The 19,183-nt window shown below is 46.1% G+C and overlaps 1 protein-coding gene across 1 annotated transcript; it reads left to right on the top strand.

Moving 5' to 3' along the window:
* Positions 1-11,242: 11,242 nt before the first annotated feature.
* Positions 11,243-16,775, top strand: snx10a (sorting nexin 10a; the record flags this gene model as incomplete). The annotated part of the gene is made up of 7 exons (XM_084455503.1): positions 11,243-11,275; positions 11,373-11,456; positions 11,760-11,860; positions 11,998-12,096; positions 12,278-12,501; positions 16,207-16,238; positions 16,731-16,775. 7 exons carry the CDS (start codon positions 11,243-11,245, stop codon positions 16,773-16,775), a joined length of 618 nt encoding a protein of 205 aa, XP_084311629.1.
* Between the last annotated feature and the right edge of the window lie 2,408 nt (positions 16,776-19,183).

Here is a 19,183-nt window from a genome sequence, read left to right as displayed (position 1 = left end):
GATAGGAGGGAGAGAGAGAGGCACCAGGGAGAGGGAAGGCAGAACAGGGTTAGTAGCACATAGAGCCAAACAGACCACACAGATATTGAAACAGGCAACCTGGGGCAAGCTCCTGGAATATATTTGTCTAATGGCTAAGAACATTTAACGAACAATAAATTATATTAAATTAAATTTTCAGAGCAAGAAAGGCTAGGAGCATCAGGTCCAGGCCTAAGCCGGATGTGGACTGATGTGTGTATGTGTGTATGTGTGTGTGTGTACTGAATACTACGATATCCACAGCTGACACTGGACCTGGTTAGAGGATAGGAGGGAGAGAGAGAGGCACTAGGGGAGGCAGAAAACGGTTAGTAGCACACTGAGTCATTGAAGCAACACAGCTGTCAGAACAGAACAAGCCTGTTTCAGGATAACCAGCTTCTGTACACTACTTGATATACATACATTGCATAGCAGGATAAATACCAATGTATACAGAGGATTCACAGGTAGGTTTGAGGCTGCCTTTCTGTGTCTCAAGGTCCTAGCTAGTGATTGTAGGCTAGGTCGAAAAGGTACATCTTGAGGTCTCGCTTGAAGACCTCCGTTGTTTCGGCCCTTCTTAGGCACTCCGGTAGGGTGTTCCAGAGGTTGGGGGCATAGAAAGTAAAAGCTGCCTCTCCGTGTTTCTTGGTCCTGGCTTTTGGAACTGTTAAAAGTTCAGTACCTGAGGATCTGAGTGGTCTGTTGGGCATGCATGTGAAGGTTCGGTGTGGGACCCAGGCGCAACAGGAATGGAGGAGGCAAGGAACGGTTAAGCCCGGAGGGGCGATTTAATAAGGTAACACAAAGGGGGAGCCACAAAAAGGATGCCACAAAAATATAACAGGAGAAAAAATAGGAGCCACCAAACTGCCACTAAATAATAAAAATGTTCTTGGCTCAAGGGAGCCGGAGGGATCCGGAGGTGGAGCAGGGTGAGGGCTCTGCTAGCTGGTACAACTCAGCAGAGGGGGTCCGGGATACTGGAGAGACGAGGAGGAGAGGCAGGGTGAGTGATAGTAATCACGAGCAGGGAACGAGAAAAAGCACTACAAAATACAGGTAAGTAAAATCGTAGGCTAGGCTATACTTTATCACATAAAGGTTATGGTAAGATCTGGCGATGAGTGGAGAGTAGACCAGGTTCTTGTAGGGGTTGAAGGTGATTGCAGAACGAGGGACATGTGTGGTGATGATGAATGGGAAACCGGTGAGTAGAGCCGCGCCCGCGTCATCGTCGGAGACGAGCGCGCCGTTCTTGTTGCGCACGGGCCGATGTGCTGGGCATGTCGGGATCCGACTCTTCGTCACCGGAGTGGGAGGAGACTGCCGAGTCCGCGGAGCTGGCCGGAGACGGGGAACGCCCGGTAGTGAGGGGAAACTCCGGAGAGCCAGAGCGTCGCATGCCTGGGCCGATGCGACGTGCGGTAGAGCGCGTAGGACGCCCCGAGCGCGCAGCGGGCCCAGAGGGGAGAGAGGGAGGCGGTTGTGGAGGCGAGGGCATGCGAGCCGTAACAATGTACTTAACAAGCATGTCTGAAATATATTCTGGTGAGTGACTGTGGAGAGATTTATAGACTAGTAATAGTATTCTAAAGTCTATTCTAGAGTTGACTGGTAACCAGTGTAGTGATTTTAAGGCTGTGCCCTTCGTCTAGTCTTAGTGAGGACTCGTGCTGCAGCATTCTGTATCATTTGTAGCTTAGAGATTGCTTTCTTTGGTAGGCCTGATAGTAGAGCATTGCAGTAGTCCAGCCTGCTTGTGATGAAAGCATGCATTAATCTTTCGGTGTCAGCCTGAGAGAGAAAGGGTTGCACCTTGGCAATGTTCCTTAGGTGGTAAAAGGATGTCTTTGTAATATTCTTGATGTGGTTTTCGAAATTAAGATCTGAGTCAAGTATGACACCTAGGTTTTTAGCCTGGCAATTGGTGTCAATTTCCAGAGTTTTTAAGTGTGCAGCTAGTTTCTCTCTTTCAGCTTTTTCTCCAATGATCAGTACTTCTGTTTTGTCCTGGTTTAGTTGGAGGAAATTATGTGACATCCAAGCCCGATTTAATGCACGGGCTTACCGGGGCTTGAGCCCCGGGGCCCGACGGCGTAAAGGGCCCCACAGCCCCCTAGGGGCGTCCTGCGTTCCTTGGAGCGGACTCGAAGTGGCTCAAGTTCAAAGCTCCGCTAATATAAGCGCGATTCGATTGCCGATTTGATTGGCTCTGTGACTAGAGTATTTACATACCGTGATTTGATTGGCTCTGTGACTGGAGTATTTACATACCGTGATTTGATTAGCTGGTGATTTGACTGGCTGCTTGAGTGAAGTTTTGTGAGCGACTTCGACTTGAGAGACAACATAATATAGCCAAAGATGTCAATGGAAACTCAAAGAAAAGTGAAAGTGGGTCGACTAAACGTAAAAAAACAAAGAGATAAATTAGAAATGGAAACACATTTACTGACAAAAATCCCAAAGTTAACGGGGTATTTCAAAGTAGCTGCAAGTGCTGGGCCTGAGGACGAGACCCTGCGTCAACATTGGCCGATGAGTCGCCGGCAGTTAGAGCTGAGGAGACGGGCAACATCCACAAGCAGGCTAGGCCTTTTGCACACCAGATATTTTGAGCTTGTAAACGAGAATGACAAGTTTAATTAATAAGGTTGATTAACGTTCTACTCCATTGTAACAGGGCCGTAATCAAAGCTATTAATTACACCGATGCACAGTAGCTAGCTACCTGCCTGGCTGTGCAACAGGGCTATGCTCTATAGCTAGCATAGCTTTACTCGTTTTTGAAAATGTAGCGAAAGCTTTAGCTAAATTCAGCTGCTGCAATGCTTCATAAGAAATACCATTCAGATTAATAAGAAAGATGGACCTGTCTTCAGTATTTCCAAACATGGATATAGCCTTAAGGATTTACTTAACTGCCTGTATCCAATGCCTCTCGAGAGCGCTCCTTTTCAAAACTCAGACCTCAAAAACAGACTGCGCTCTACAATGGGACAAGAAAGTCTCAACCACTTGACATTGATGTCTTTGGAAAATGACATTCTGAGAGCCCTTTACTGCTCTAATTAAGAACTTTGCCAGGCGTAAAGCCAGGAAGAAGCCTTTTTAAAGGTAAGAATGCATTGAATGCAAATCAAATTTAAACCTAAGGCATTATTAGCCTACCTGCGCGTTTCTATTGATCAGTAGGCTTTCTTATGCTTGCTCTACTTGTGAGTGGACAGAATGATGCGTGCAGCCAGGTTGTATGTGATGAATACGTTTTTGTTATTGATGCTCAGGGCTTGTGTTGGTGAGGGAGGGGGGTTAAGGGAGCGTGCCTGCGTCATTAGTTCAGAGTGATGTTGGCGCTACAGTGTGGATGTTGAGTTGCTGGACCGGAGTGTGTGCGCCTGGCTTAAGAGTAGAATTGTAAATTTTGACTTATAAATATGAAACTTGGCTCAAATAATAAGCAAATTAATAATACAATATGCTGAGTAGCAGAGATTGTTACAATATATTGAAATTGTGTGCGTGTTGGTAGCAGTGGCGGGGGTGGTGTTGCTGGTGGTGGTGAGGGTACTGTTACTGGGGGGGGGGGGGGGGGGGCTAGGAAAATGCCTAGCCCCGGGGCCCATGGGTGCCTTAATGCGGGCCTGGTGACATCCATACATTTATATCTGTAATACACTTGACAAGGCAGTCAACCAAGCTGTAGTTACTGGGTGTTACGGAAATATAGAGTTGGGTATCATCTGCGTAGCTATGGTAGCTAATGTTGTGCCTCCTGATGACACTGCCAAGGGGCAGCATGTACAGGCTGAAGAGTAGAGGTCCTAGGATCGATCCTTGGGGCACCCCACAGGTCATAGGGATCTTTCCTGAGCTATATTAACCGAGGGCAACGAAGAAATCACGACCGGTTAGATAGGTCTTAAGCCAATTTAGGACTGGACCAGAGAGGCCAACCCACTTTTCCAGTCTTTCGATGAGGATTGCATGATCTATAGTATCAAAGACTACACTCAGGTCCAGGAGGACAAGAACAGAAAGCTCTTTGGAGTCAGCATTAATTCTGAGGTCATTTACAACTTTGACTAATGCCGTCTCTGTGCTATGGTGGGCACGAAAGCCGGACTGGAAAAGGTCTAGGGTACAACTTGTAGCTAGGAAATAATTAATCTGTTTGAAAACAATTTTTTCCAGAATTTTACTCAAAAAGGGAAGGTTGGAGATTGGTCTAAAATTGCTAAAAACTGAAGTGTCTAAGTTGTTTTTCTTCAGTACGGGTCTCACCAGAGCAGTTTTAAGTATTGGTGGGAAGACACCTGTAGATAGGGAGTCATTAACAATGGATAAAATGTCATAGGATACAGAGTCAAAAATAGTTTTGAAAAAATCGGTGGGGATGGGATCCAGCAGGCATGTGGAGGTTTTGAGTTTGGATACTACTTTTCTCAACATTTCTGTGTCCATCAGTGTAAACAGGCTCATATGTCCATTACATGGAGGGAGAGGATCTGTGAACGGGATGCATGGCCTTTCCTGAGTGATATTCCTCCTAATATTCATAATCTTATCTCTGAAGTAAGCTGCAAATTCCTCACATTTGGAGGTAGAGAGCAGGTTATCAGGTGTTTTTACGGCAGGGTTTATTAGGCTATCAATTGTTGAGAAGAGCACTCTTGAATTATTTCGGTTGATAGATATCAATTTTGAGAAGTGGTCTTTCCTTGCATTTCTTATTGCTTTATTAAAAGCAGAGAGATGTTCTTTGAGAATGAGAAAATATGAGAATAATGAGAAAATATGATGACACATCTTTACACACGCATGTACACACAAATACACATACACACATACATACTGTACACACAAGCACTATGTACTGTATGCACTATTATTTATGTATCCTTAGCGTAGCGTTATATTTTAATCTGTAAATTTAATGTTTATTGAGTAATAGATAATGTATTTGTTCTGTGTTGTATCATGTGCTATATTATGTCTTCCACTACACAAAAGAAGTTCCTTGGGGAAAATAAAGTACTTTGAATTGAAGTAACTCAAAAGACTTAGATTCATAACCGGTGCAGATTCTAAAACATGCAGAATCAAAAAGGGGAAAACTGGGGAAAATCTGCACTCAAGAAATATGTTAAGAAAAACGTGTTTCAGCACTCTGGACTTTTACAATGTTGGTTTACAGTGCGGTCAAGGTCATTGTCATCTTGTGACTGCAATTTCAACATACAAAGTACAGTGTGCTTACTGTATGTGCAATGTAAATTGCAACATCAAACCGGTTACTGGTTTATGGGTAAGTCATGATGTTAACATGACATGAAGTTCACAGTCTCCTATAGAATCTATAGATAAATCTATAGAATGCACAAACAGCAAGACATCCAAACTGGCAACCATAGCAATGGTTGGAATACAAATGCTATATTATTTTTATACTAATTACTGGGCTGCATCAGTAAGGATGTGGAGGAGGAGTAAAGAAATGTGGTCGGGAGATTCGTTAGATGGTACCCAGATAGCAAGCGGATCTGGGCCATATATGGGCCGGAACTAAGCCACAAGTGCCAGATCTGGCCTGTATATGGCCCTGATCGGATTGCTGTCTAGGTGTGAGGAGAACCAGCTCCAACTCAACATCAGCAAGACCAAGGAGCTGGTGATGGACTTCCAACAGAACAAAAGGCTCCCAGCCCCTATTACCATCCAGGGGGAGGAAATTGAGATGGAGGACACAAAGTTCCTGGGAGAGCACGTTAACAACAAACTGGACTGGACTGACAACACTGAGGCCTTCTATAGGAAAGGACAGAGCAGACTGATCTTCCTCAGGAGGCTCAGGTTCTTCGATGAGTGTAGCAGTCTGCTGTGGATGTTCTACTGGTCTAGTAGCCAGCACACTTTTCTTTACCATAATTAAACAAGCTGGTGAGGAAAGCCAGCTCTGTTGTGGAGCAACAACTGGACAGTCTGGTGGAGAGGAGGATGAGGGACAAACTGAAGTCCCTCCTGGACAACCACTCCCATCCCCTCTATGATGAGCTATCAGATGGGGGGCACCTTCAGCCACAGGCTCATCCCACCCAGGTGCAAAACAGAGCGGTTCAGGCGATCATGGGCCAGCAGCCATCAGACTCTATAACAGTGCCTGAGTGTCCCCCTCACCACACACATGCCCCTGTGTGTGTGTGTGTGTGTGTGTGTGTGTGTGTGTGTGTGTGTGTGTGTGTGTGCACTGAAATCTGTTCAGAGGCTCTTCTATATTTCACTTCATGTAATAAATCAATACTTGTGAGCCTTATCAGTGCTGAGCCTTGTTATAAATATGAGCCTATAGTCAGGGATATTGGGTGTTATTGTGTTTTTCTTGACTCAGGGTCACATTCCTACTGGCATGGTCAGCCTGGCAGCTGGGGAGAGACTGGTCCTACGACTGGCATAAGGCTGCAATCTGGAGATGGACTTTGCACCTCTGTGATGCTGTACGGGATGTTTCTATGGCAACTTTGCTTTCCAACCAAGTTGTTTCCACAGCAACAAGCACTCAATCTTGAGTCGTTCCCCAAGTCCCTCAGCAACTGGCAATAGCAACTGGGTTCCCAAATAACAGCTTGAAGTGGATTTTTTGGAACACACGCTTAAAAATATCCAGTTATGGTATTTTGGGGTGATGGTGTTTATAGCTACCCAGATAGCAAGCGGATCTATCTGGGTATCTAATCGTCTAATAGTAGCCAAAAGGCACAACACGGATGCGATAGGTGTCAAAGAAAATATGTGACATTGAAATAGCGAATTACCTACATTCTGTATTTTTTTGTCTCTTGCTTATAGCGGCACATCACATACTGTACATTCACATTCAGCAAACAGGCGGAAGAGTGATGAAGCCCCAATTAAAAAGTATAGATTTAAAGCCAGAGGACGTAATTCAGACACATGATAACTGCCTTGGTAGGAGTGTTGCCCTGGAGTATTGAAGTATCAAATGTGTCAGAACACAGTTGTGAACAGGCTGTAGTCTAAATAATACATAAAATAATACATATCAAGACAATGTTGAACTGAGGGAGGGACTGTGTGTGTGTGTGTGTGTGTGTGTGTGTGTGTGTGTGTGTGTGTGTGTATGTGTGTGTGTGTGTGTGTGTTGAGATCATTGGAACCTATTGATAAATGTTCTCACTCTGCACTCTGACCAGCCTTCAATTAATGGAATAGAGTTCCAGTCGCTGGTCATTATTAACCATGATAATCTCATCTGGAGGCCAGAGTGATACAGTACATTGACACTAACTTTCGGTCACTAGGGAAACGACTTCTTGGTCCAAGTAAACTACACTGTACAACTGTGCTATTATTGTTTTGAATATGAACATTCCATGGAATGGTCTACTATCACTTGATCATTCTAGGATTGGAAGCAGTCTATCCAATGGAAAGGGATGAGAGTCATGGGAGTCCCCCCTCCACCAACTACCCTCCCGTCCACCCCACCCCCAACTACGCATGATAAGGGACGTATGCTGTATGCTAATGATCGGACTTTACCCTGGGACACATGGGGTTTTGCATACCTGATGAAGTATCTAAGTATTTTTCACAGTCAGTCACTTTTCGCTCATCTCAATCAAGTGGCAGTGCTGAACAGGCTGGCCAGAGCACTCAAGTGGATTCGGATTCGTAATTTTGCTGAAAGGGATATATACATATAAAGGCCCAGGGTAAGAACCAACTGAGTGTGTGTGTGTGTGTGTGTGTGTGTGTGTGTGTGTGTGTGTGTGTGTGTGTGTGTGTGTGTGTATGTGTGTGTGTGTGTGTGTGTGTGTGTGTGTGTGTGTGTGTGTGTGTGTGTGTGTGTGTGTGTGTGTGTGGAGAGGGAAATGGCTCATTGTTGTTGTTGACAGTTTCAAATCAAATGCACCATCTAGAGAAAGTCCTGCATTCATATCAAGCCTGCTGAAGAGCACTGGGATCTGTTCTGAGAGAGAGAGACAGAGCGAGAGAGAGAGAGATAGAGAGAGAGACAGAGCGAGAGAGAGAGAGAGAGAGAGAGAGAGAGAGAAAGAGGCACACATAGATAGTGTTATGTTTATCTGACCACCATGTGTTGTCTGTGTCTCGGCAACATACGGACGATGGGAGCAATTAATTTCATGAAATCCCATCCACATTCGGAACTGTTTCAAGCCATGTAGGATAATATGGATAACTGTTTTCACAAGCGCAGAACATTACTTAAGAGTTGCCTTGTTTAACATCAATAACTTGCCTCAACAACATATTTGTCTAAATGTTGAGAGGGGATTCTGTAACATCTACCTAAGCATTCCATCTGGGTTCGAATACAGTCTCTTGCACAAGCACAAAGGAATGATTGCTCACAGCCGGGCACCAATTCAGTCAGACAGGGTCCTGTGTGCAGTCATACAGATCTAGTTAGCTGTATAGATTAGGCTATCTAGACAGTAGGCCCAGACAGTAAACATAAGTGATAATTATATGGGACTCAATAGTTGGCTATACCACTTGAAAATGACTGACAATCAAAAAGACTAACCTACATATAAATATATAAATATATAACATTTGAAATGCAAACTATAAATGATACTGGTTCGATTATGGAAATACAGCTATTCACATATCCTGCATTGGTGATTATAGTCAAATATGGATTTGGGGTGGCATCATACTTCTGGATGTCCATTTTACTTTATTTTATTATAATCCCCGCTCCGACAAGATTAAAGCCTTTTGCCTCTTACACCAGGCCGTTATTTTAAATGATATTTTGTTCTTAACTTAGCCTACTTGCCTAATAAAATAAAGGTAAAATAAATAATTAAAAAGAAAATGGAAAAAAGTAGTTTAAGTTTGATACAATTATAATCACAGCAGCAGATTACAGTCTTGAATGGGGGAGAAATCATTGGGAAGAGCTACTTTTCCCTCTAACAACCGTGATGTGCAGGCAAGACAATCGCCACTTTAAACAGGTGAGGTGATTTACCGACCAATCAATTAGGCCAAGGGCAGGTGTGCACTTGACAGACATTGATAAATTTCACTGCCTCCCGCTACTCCCCCATTTAGGCTACCCGTCAGCAATAGGCTAGCCGTCTGTGGAGGATCATTCATGTTCTCTCCAAGCGAATACTTTATGTGAAGCTGTGGACAGACGTTTTAACAGGATAGGCTGCTCGCCCTCTTTCGGATTAGCGGGCACGAGCATCGAGCATAGAGGGAGAAGTAGCGCGCACGTGTTGAAGTCCTCAGCGCAGAGTGGAGATACGAGTTTAACGGACGCAGGAATCAAGTCTTCTCGAGCGGCACCTGGTTCATCACGAAACGCCGAATCTCCAGGAGTTTCAAATAAGGTTTTTATTTTTAAGCTCCACATTTCAATGTTTTCAACTGGAAGGTAGCCTCGTTTTATTATTTCTTTAGGCAGTGTGCAACCCCTCGCTCCACAGAAAGTGTCTGGGATGGCCAGCCTAGGCCTATAGTTTAAATTATTTCGGTCACTAGGTCGGGGCTATCTGGATATGTAGAGAGTGGGTCGTATGCCCACCTCCCTTGTTCTCTGTAAAGAGCATTGTGTTGCCTCTGGGTATGAAATGCGCTGTACAAATAAAGCTTTGATTGATTGATTGATATAGATCCTTTTCCCAGCAGCCAATTTGTCATAGCAGGGTAAACACAGGTGCAATTAATAACATTAATTATGTCCCTGTTCCATTCAGGATTTAGGTAGGCCAGGGCCCTGTTCCATTCAGGATTTAGGTAGGCCAGGGCCCTGATTGATTTAGGTAGGCCAGGGCCCTGATTGATTTAGGTAGGCCAGGGCCCTGATTGATTTAGGTAGGCCAGGGCCCTGATTGATTTAGGTAGGCCAGGGCCCTGATTGTGCAGGCTCACTGGAATGACTGACACACAATAAGGCCTAGAACGAGAACTTAATTGGCTATCAATTGCACCTATGTTTACCCTGCTATGACATGAGAGAAGGCTCTGTTGATCAGCTAGCTAGGATACCAACCGAACTGCATTCATTAACCTACCAAACTACTGGTTATCTATTATATTAGTAATGGTAGCCTGTACTATTTACAAGACAGTAACTGGCTAGTTTGTATTTTGGCTAGGCCTACTGTGTGCCGTTTTACAGCCACCAGTCACACCGCAATAAACTAGAGTAGGCTAGGCCTAGCCTAAATCTATTTTTGCTGACATTTTATAGATGTCATTTTGAAGTAGCCTATCCTATAGGCCTATAGCCTACCGATAGTCTCAGACTTTTGTGTGGGTGTGGGTGGGTGTGTGTGGGTGGGTGGTCATAGTAGTTAGTGATGACCTTGGTAAACAGGCTCTGTTTGTCTATAGATTAGTTTCTGATTTCCCCACTTTGCAGGAAGTAGCTCCGAAATGTAAATGTATGTAGAAGACTGGCTAATGGCCTGCTGTCTAGAAAGCAAAAACAGGCTAATTTCAAATGAGGCCTCCTAATACGTTTTGCTCATTCTTCATTTGTAATCTGATCAGTGGTTTACTTTGGTGCTTGTTAAGACTTGTGGTGTTCATTGGACAAGTGTTTAGAGTTTTTTTCAGGCAGAATTATTCAGCTCCTTCTAAACTCACTAGCTTTACCATTTTAGCCTCCTTGGCTTTTAGTGCTTCTGAGCCTCAAGGTCTACTACAGAAACGGTTTAATGTCTTACTTGTTGACTGGTTGCTAAAACTTTATTTTTTCCCTTTTTTTTTGCGAAGCAAGGAGTCTTGGGTAGAAAACATTGGACTTTTGACTGACCGGCAGTTGCTGCTATTGTGGTTTTATTTCGGGTTGTATTCTCAGACTAGCCTGACATAACAGGCATTGACCAGCCTGACATAACAGGTATTGACTAGCCTGACATAACAAGTATTGACGGACGTGGAGAGGATTGTTTGGATTGGAGAAACGCTGTGGTCAGGTGACAGCGTTGCAGTAGTTTCAACGACTCCATCCACTTCTTTCTTCACTGTTGTGCAATATTCAATGTTGACTGGAGGATGTTGTTGTTGGATTGATGGGGAAAGTATGCTTGCCACAAAGGTGTTGACATGTCACTATTTGAAAGTTGTACAGGAATGTTCAGAGAATGCCTGAATTGATGTGGTTTTGCCCTCCCCCTTCTCTCATATCCCTCAGGTTCAAGTGTCAACTATGGACGACTCCATCGACAGTCTGATGAAAACGGTGTGACACACACACATACACACACACACACACACCTACACCTACCTCTCCCCCTCCCCTGTAAGTTGCTGACCCCCCCTGTTTATGCCTACTGTAGGAGTTTGTCAGCGTTTGGGTTCGGGATCCCAGGCAACACAAAGATTCCTGGAACACACACACCGACTACGAGATCTGTTTACATGTGAGTGGTACAGCTCAACAGCATAATGTAGTCCAACATTGCAAGTTAGGCTACATTAACTTGCATCTCAATTTGAGATGTTTTCCTGTTGAAGAATGTGGAAAACGGTATCTGTTAGTTTGATGGTAGTTCTTTTAAATTAGTTGATCATTGGGTTCACGTCTCTTCATAGCAGTCAGTTGTCTTGCATATGAGGCTTACACTGATCTTGTGATGGTGAGAACATGTCTGTTATGATAACTGTGATTGTAATGCTTGTCATGATGCTGACCAAGGTTTCCTGTCCCCTCATCCTGTGTGTAGACCAATAGCATGTGTTTTAGGAAGAAGTCCTCCCGTGTAAGGAGGAGGTACAGTGAGTTTGTTTGGCTCCGACAGCGTCTGGAAAACAATGCTCTGATCACGTAAGTTCCAAGATCTTTGGTGGTTTATAAAGAAATGCTCCATTCAGTTTGTTTTCCAATTTGGAGTGTTATTGTTGCCTGCAAACTCCAGAATTGAATTGTTCTGAATCAGATTTGGTTCTGGTTTTGTTCTCCAGAGAACTGCCCAAACTCCCTTCTAGGAACCCCTTCTTCAATGTCAAGAACCTAGAACAAGTTAGCCAGAGGATGAGAGGCATGCGAGAGTTTCTGGAAGGGTGAGTGTCCTTCCCTTCTCCCCCAGTGGCCTCTTTCCCCCTTCCTCCTCTCACTTCCTGCTTTGAAGGTGTCTGTTTATTACCTGCCCAAATACTAGCATTCTACCTTGAATAGAAGTTTTACAGTGACAATGCCATCTAGTGGTTGTCTGTACTCATCTCCCCCTTCAATCCTGCCCAGCGTGCTCACGATGCCCCTGCTGCTGTCCGACAGCCGGCTGCACCTCTTCCTTCAGTCTCATCTGACTGTAGCCGAGGTGGAGGCCTGTGCCCTAGGCCAGACGTGCTACACCGTTGCCCACGCCATCCATCACTGCAGTGACCTCGACGCCTCCCACTTCCCTGCCGAGGAGGTGGGCAAGGCCTGCTTTGACTCTGACTGCGAGAGGTGGGCATGGCCTGATGGTGCTGTATAGTGTAGTTTCTGTGTTGTTGTTGTATGGCCAGTAGTGTGGGCATTACAGTATTGGAAATATTTGCTGTATTGTATGTGTGGGTGGGGTTGTTGTTTTTTATGGGAAATTATGACCCCTGGACCTTTCCCCCCCCCCCCCCCCCCCCACAACGTCATCAAGCCTGGGTCAGAGTGTGGACACACAGCACAGCGAGGATTGCTCCCTCCCAGTCTGATCCCATAAACGGGCGCCGTGCTCTTCAGCTGCTTGTGAAGAGTCCCCATGCGACCAGGAACACCCCTGACAGACGCACGCTGCCGTCACCCAACGCACGCTGCCGTCACCCAACGCACATCCGTCTTGCCCAGTGTATCTTCTAACTGCGTATTGGTTATGTTGCTGCCAGAGATGTTTTTACTTGGTTACTCTGTTGGCATGTTTCCTCAGCTCTTTTTAATGTGCGCCATATGTGTTAATATATTGATATTAAGTCAATTTGTTGTTGACTGACTGTTGCCAAGATAAATCCTGTCCATATTTAAAGTTAGTCTGTCAATTTAACTGGTTCCTGCTAGTGAGAGATTATTTCTGCCCCTTTTAAAATGATATTGTATATTAGTTAATGTGCAATGATACTGAGAAAGGTTCTTAAAAAAAATGTATGTTCATTTTTATTATGCGCTATAAAGCTTTAAAGTTAGCAAAGGGACAATGTTGTAGCTAGACTTTTTTTTTTTTTTTTAAAGAATACATTTTTTTATTGTGACTGTATTCAAAGGAAAAATAAATGTGTTTTATAAATGTGGGTGAAGACTGTGCTCTGTGCCTGTCCCAGGCACGCAGTTTCACATGGTTAGGCCTTCGATCAATGACTTTCCTCTTTAGAGTTTGAGTTAAACTTGTGTGAGTTGTTGCAGGTAATTCTATTGTACATGTGCTGCAGTATCAGCCCAGTAGAGGGAGTTTAGAGACCGCATCAGTGCATCAAAGCCAAGGACTGGTACGAAAGACCTTGGATCTGAAGGAGGAAGACATGAACTTGCAATTTAGTTTGCTTGCTGTCAAAAAAAGCGCACACTGGCTTTAGTAATTGCTTAAATTGGATGTTTTAAAAACTAAAGGGTTTCTCTTCTCATTCTCACCCTCACGCAGAGATGACCTCTTAAGCTCCCCTCAAAAAGGGGGTGGTTGAGTGATGGGGAGGGGGTAGAGAGGATAGAGAAGGAGAGACAGCGGGGGAGGGAGAAGGAGAGAGACAGGGAGGTCTAGAGAAGGAGAGAGAGAGGGAGGTCTAGAGAAGGAGAGACAGCGGGGGAGGGAGAAGGAGAGAGAGGGAGGTCTAGAGAAGGAGAGAGAGAGGGAGGTCTAGAGAAGGAGAGAGGGAGGTCTAGAGAAGGAGAGACAGAGCGAGGTCTAGAGAAGGAGAGAGAGAGGGAGGTCTAGAGAAGGAGAGAGACAGGGGGAGGTCTAGAGAAGGAGAGAGAGAGGGAGGTCTGGAGAAGGAGAGAGAGAGAGGGAGGTCTAGAGAAGGAGAGACAGCGGGGGAGGGAGAAGGAGAGAGACAGAGCGAGGTCTAGAGAAGGAGAGAGACAGGGAGGTCTAGAGAAGGAGAGAGACAGAGGGAGGTCTAGAGAAGGAGAGAGACAGAGGGAGGTCTAGAGAAGGAGAGACAGAGCGAGGTCTAGAGAAGGAGAGAGAGAGGGAGGTCTGGAGAAGGAGAGAGACAGAGGGAGGTCTAGAGAAGGAGAGAGACAGAGGGAGGTCTAGAGAAGGAGAGACAGAGGGAGGTCTGGAGAAGGAGAGAGAGACAGGGAGGTCTAGAGAAGGAGAGAGAGACAATGGGAGGTCTAGAGAAGGAGAGAGACGGGGGGAGGTCTAGAGAAGGAGAGAGAGGGAGGTCTAGAGAAGGAGAGAGAGAGGGAGGTCTGGAGAAGGAGAGAGACAGACGGAGGTCTAGAGAAGGAGAGAGACAGCGGGGGAGGGAGAAGGAGAGGGTGGCTGGCCTGTCTTTGTTAGAGGGGGGGGTTAGAGAAGGACCTGTCTGTGTTAGAGGGGGGGTTAGAGAAGGACCTGTCTGTGTTAGAGGGGACATCACATTACCCGGCCGCCATGAAACACAACTTGTCAGGATGGCCGGGTCACAACACAGCTCTGTGCCAAACACACACACACCCTCCCCAGTCCACTAGGTGTATGTTCTTATATGTATTAAGTACATGTGTGTGTTTTGTTTGCATATTTCTCTGCTAATCCTGTTGATCTGAGCTGCCAGATAAGATGGTCTAATTAAAGGATGAAAATTAATTAATCAATTAGAGAATCCTCCAGGGACTCACCTGTCAGCGGTGGACAGCCCCAGGACTGTGTGTGTGAGTGCAGGGGTGCTGGACAGCCTTGAGAATTGAAAGTGGGGGAACGGGCGAAGGCTCATTAAATACGACAGCAGCTGTCGTTGCCCCGCCTGACGCTGCCCACTTCAAGCGTAGACCGGGCCAACCCCCTGTCCTGCACATCCTCCCCCCCCCCCCCCCCCCCCATCCCCTGGCCAACCCCCTGTTCTGCACCCCCCCCCCCCCCCCCCCCCCCCATCCCCTGGCCGACCCCCTGTCCTGCACATCCTCACCCCCCCATCCCCTGGCCGGCTCCCCCTGCGCACAGCCTGTAATGAAGCTGTCACAGGCTTCACTGTAGCGACAGGACTGGAGTCATATGACACACACACACACACACACGTACGTGTCTTCCTCTGCCTGATTAACATGTGTTTAGTTTGACCTTATCACACACACACACACACACACATACCTTCCCCAAACCCAACCCAGAGCATTAGATCACACAACATCCTCACTGTTCCATTAAAACTGTAATAGACACATCATTAACACACGACACACACAAACACACACACACACACACACACATACACACACACATTATGTCCCTCCAGGGCCAACCAGTCAATTTTCTGTTAAAAATAAAATTATTTTCCAAGGTCTGGAAAAGAAGGGCATAATTGTGTGTGTGTGTGTGTGTGTGTGTGTGTGTGTGTGTGTGTGCTTTGCGAGTGAATCTACTCTTAGCATATTGAGTATTCATGGTAAGTCCATTGCAGCGCAGTAATTTATAACTCAATTTCCGGTGTGCATCGATGCATTCTCTACCACCAAAACACAAAACAAAACCTAAACCCAGTTGTTCAACAAAGCAATTAGGGTGTGTAGTGAGTTGTGAACGCACCCCATCGCAGAGGCTCGGGGCTCGAGTCATATTTTTAATTGTTAATTTTCTATCGCATTAGTCAACATCCCAGATGCTGGACAGGTGACTGAGTTTCCAGGCAACAGATGAAATTACACAGATGATATTTCACGTCTGAATGCGAGGGGCGATGAAACGAAATGAATGAAAGATCACAAACACAAAATACGTCCGCTCTCCGGTTTGAATCGCCTTTCTCTCTCTTCCTACCTTCCCAATTTCTTCATGCAGCAGCTGACCCTTACCCCCTTCTTTGTCTTCCCCCCTCTCTCTCTCTCTCTCTCTCTCTCTCTCTCTCTCTCTCTCTCTCCCTCTTTCTCTCTCCCTCTCTCTCTCTCCCTCTTTCTCTCTCTCCCTCTCTCTCTCTCTCTCTCTCTCTCTCTCTGTCCGTGGGCTGCTGTGTTAATTAGCAGCGGGGTGGTTGTGTGATGGTGGTGTTCGGCTGACGCTGCAGGTTTGGAGTTCCAGCTGAGAGGCGGGGTCAGGGTGAGATGTCTCAACCCTACCCACAACCTGAGGACCTAAGGATCTCTCTCTATTCTCTCTCTCGCCCTCTCCCTCTCTCTCTCTATCTCTCTCTCTCTCTCTCTTTCTCTCTCTCTCTCTCTCTCTCTTTCTCTCTCTCTCTCTCTCTCTCTCTCTCTCTCTCACACACACACAAATAAGCAAACAAACACACAGACGGGTCATGGGGAGCTTGTATCAGTGACACACACACATACACATACACACACACACATAAATGGGTCAGAGGTGACTTGTATCTGTGATTATTGATGCTAAGCTGCTGTAAGATCATTAAAAACCACACACACACACACACACACAGCACTCTTGTGGCCGTTTAAAGGTAAAATATGACGCGTGTTCAGATAAATGTCATAGGCCCATCTATCTAGGGGTGTTAACGTCGCCTAATGGACATGACATATTAGAGCCCCAAATTACTCCCATAAAAACTCCCAGCGTGCCTTGCAGCCCAGCCGCATCCACGAGGCGGGAGGTTGGCACGGCAACATCTAGAGGGGACAAGAGGGTGACGTCACACATCTGAAGATTCCCGGGGATGAGGAGTGTATCAACACACTGGAGGCCAAGTAGCAAGCTGACACTTTCTTACACACACACACACACACACACACACACACACACATACACACACATTAAGTGCACTCACAGAGCAACCCCTGCCCCCCATCGCCAGCAGGCCAGGGGATCATTGCTCCGTATCGATCAGACTGGAGTGGCGTAATGGTGATGACCTCTGACCTTCCCAGAAGCCCATGTGTCTGTGTCCACAGTCTGCTCTTCATCAATACACATTAGCATAACAGACCATTATAATCATACTTCAGCGTTCTCCACAGGTGTAAGCTCCCCTCCCTCCACTCCTCCGCTCCTCCCTTCCTCTCCTCCTCCTTCTATCTCTTTATTAATTAGCTCTCTCCATCCATGCGTGTCTCTTTCTCTCCCAGAGTGAATAGAGCAGTTGTAATTGGTTCTCTCCAGAGCTGTTATGAAGAGCACAAAGGAGCCGGAGAAATCACATTTGCATTCCAGATGAGGGAGAGAGAGAGAGAGGGGGAGAGAGAGCGAGAGGGAGAGAGAGAAAGAGAGAGAGAGAGACCACGCCCCTCTGTCCTCATCATCTCACCCTGCAGAGCTCAGTTCACTTGTCCCCCTCCCCCTCCTTTAATATTGTCTTTCTGCAGAGATCCAAGGTCGGTGGGAGCAAGCTCATCAGAGCTGCTATTATGTGCTTAGTACTGGCATAGAGAAAGTGCTGGTGGGGGTGGGGGTTTCAGGCATGTGTGTGTGTGTGTGTGTGTGTGTGTATGTGCGTGCATGCGCGTGTGTGTGTGTGTTCTCAGGCAAAAGAGAGTTTTGTAGCTCCCTGTCTCAACTGGTAATGAGGGGAGAGGGAGGGGGTTGATTAATACTGTAGCTCAAAAGCGAAGAATTGCAATTCTTCACCCCCCCCAGCCACCCCCCTCACCTTTCACTGTCTCTCTCTCCCTCTCTCTCTCCCTCTCTCTCTCCCTCACACGCGGGAGTGTGTTCACTCGCTCACATAAGCAAACTCACACTCCTGAGGATTGTCCTGTTCTGGCTTGATAAGCATTTTCGGGTTCGTCTCTGTGTTTTTGATCAATACGGTGGAAACGCCAAACGAAGCGTAATTATGTCTGCGCCTGACCCCCACCGTGTCTGCTTCCCCTTCACTGGGGGAGGTCAACGCCATTAGCACGGTTTCATCATGTGTGTGCGCGTGTGTGTGGGGGGGGGGGGCTGTATGTGTGTGGGTGGGAGGAGGGGGGGGCGGGTCTGTATGTGTGTGTGTATAGGTACGTGTGTGTGTGTGTGTGTGCGCGTGTGTGTGTGTGTGGGGGGGGGGCTGTATGTGTGTGGGTGGGAGGAGGGGGGGGGGGTCTATGTGTGTGTGTATAGGTACGTGTACGTGGTGTGTGTGTGTGTGTGTGTGTGTGTAGGTAGGTAGTGGTGTGGACTCATTTTGATCCCTGCAATTAAACTGGTCCAGTCTCCCTCCTGCACTCTTCATCACACGGAACCAATAAATGTTCCAGTAATCGATCAGCGGAACGTTCCAGAGCCCCTGAGGTGATTGGGCGTCCCTTTCTCTCCCCTCATCTGTGACAGGTTAGTTGATTTCATCAGGTGACTGCGTCATCCCGTCACAAACCACGCGGTTAGGTCATCAGAAAGGGACCGCCTTTTCGTTCTCAAAAATGTATCAAAATACTCATCTTTATTACAGTAAAGTAAAAGGATTATGATTAATAAAGATTGACAGGAGATCATTTCAATTCAACAAAAAGAGTGACTGATTCTTCTAATAGGCAGACAGACAGACAGACAGAGACAGATGCCAATTCTCGATACACCTCTCATTTCGTGTAGCAGAAGCCCATCTATATCCCAGTGTATTGAATGAACGCTGAAGCTGCCTATTCGTCCTAGTTAACCTGATGGAAGTCAATAGAGCACTTATGTATAGAGTGCTGCCTGCTTCTAGATAATGCACCATTCATACTCACACTATCATGTTACAGGGAAGTCTGCAGGATTTATAGAGTGTGTGTATGTGCATGCGTGTGTGTATGTGAGTATACCTGCATGTGAGTGTGTGTGTGTGTGTGTGTGTGTGTGTGTGTGTGTGTGTGTGTGTGTGTGAGAGAGAGAGAGAGAGAGAGAGTGTGTGAGTGTGTGGATACATGTGTGTTGTGTGTGTGTGAGTGTGTGAGAGAGAGTAGGTGCATATATGTGTGTGTGTGTGTGTGTGTGTGTGTGTGTTTGTGTGTGTGTGTGTGTGTGTGTGTGTGTGTGTAGCTCCTTAGCCAGGGATAAAACTATAAATTATCAACAGACTGTTTATGGAGCTGGAGTAATCTGGTTATAATCATGGTTCAATA

This window comes from Borostomias antarcticus (assembly GCF_949987555.1).
Source record: "Borostomias antarcticus genome assembly, chromosome: 21".
NCBI lineage: Eukaryota > Metazoa > Chordata > Actinopteri > Stomiiformes > Stomiidae > Borostomias > Borostomias antarcticus.
The sequence above is the reverse complement of the archived record's forward strand: the minus strand, read 5'-3'. Positions and strand labels throughout refer to the sequence as shown.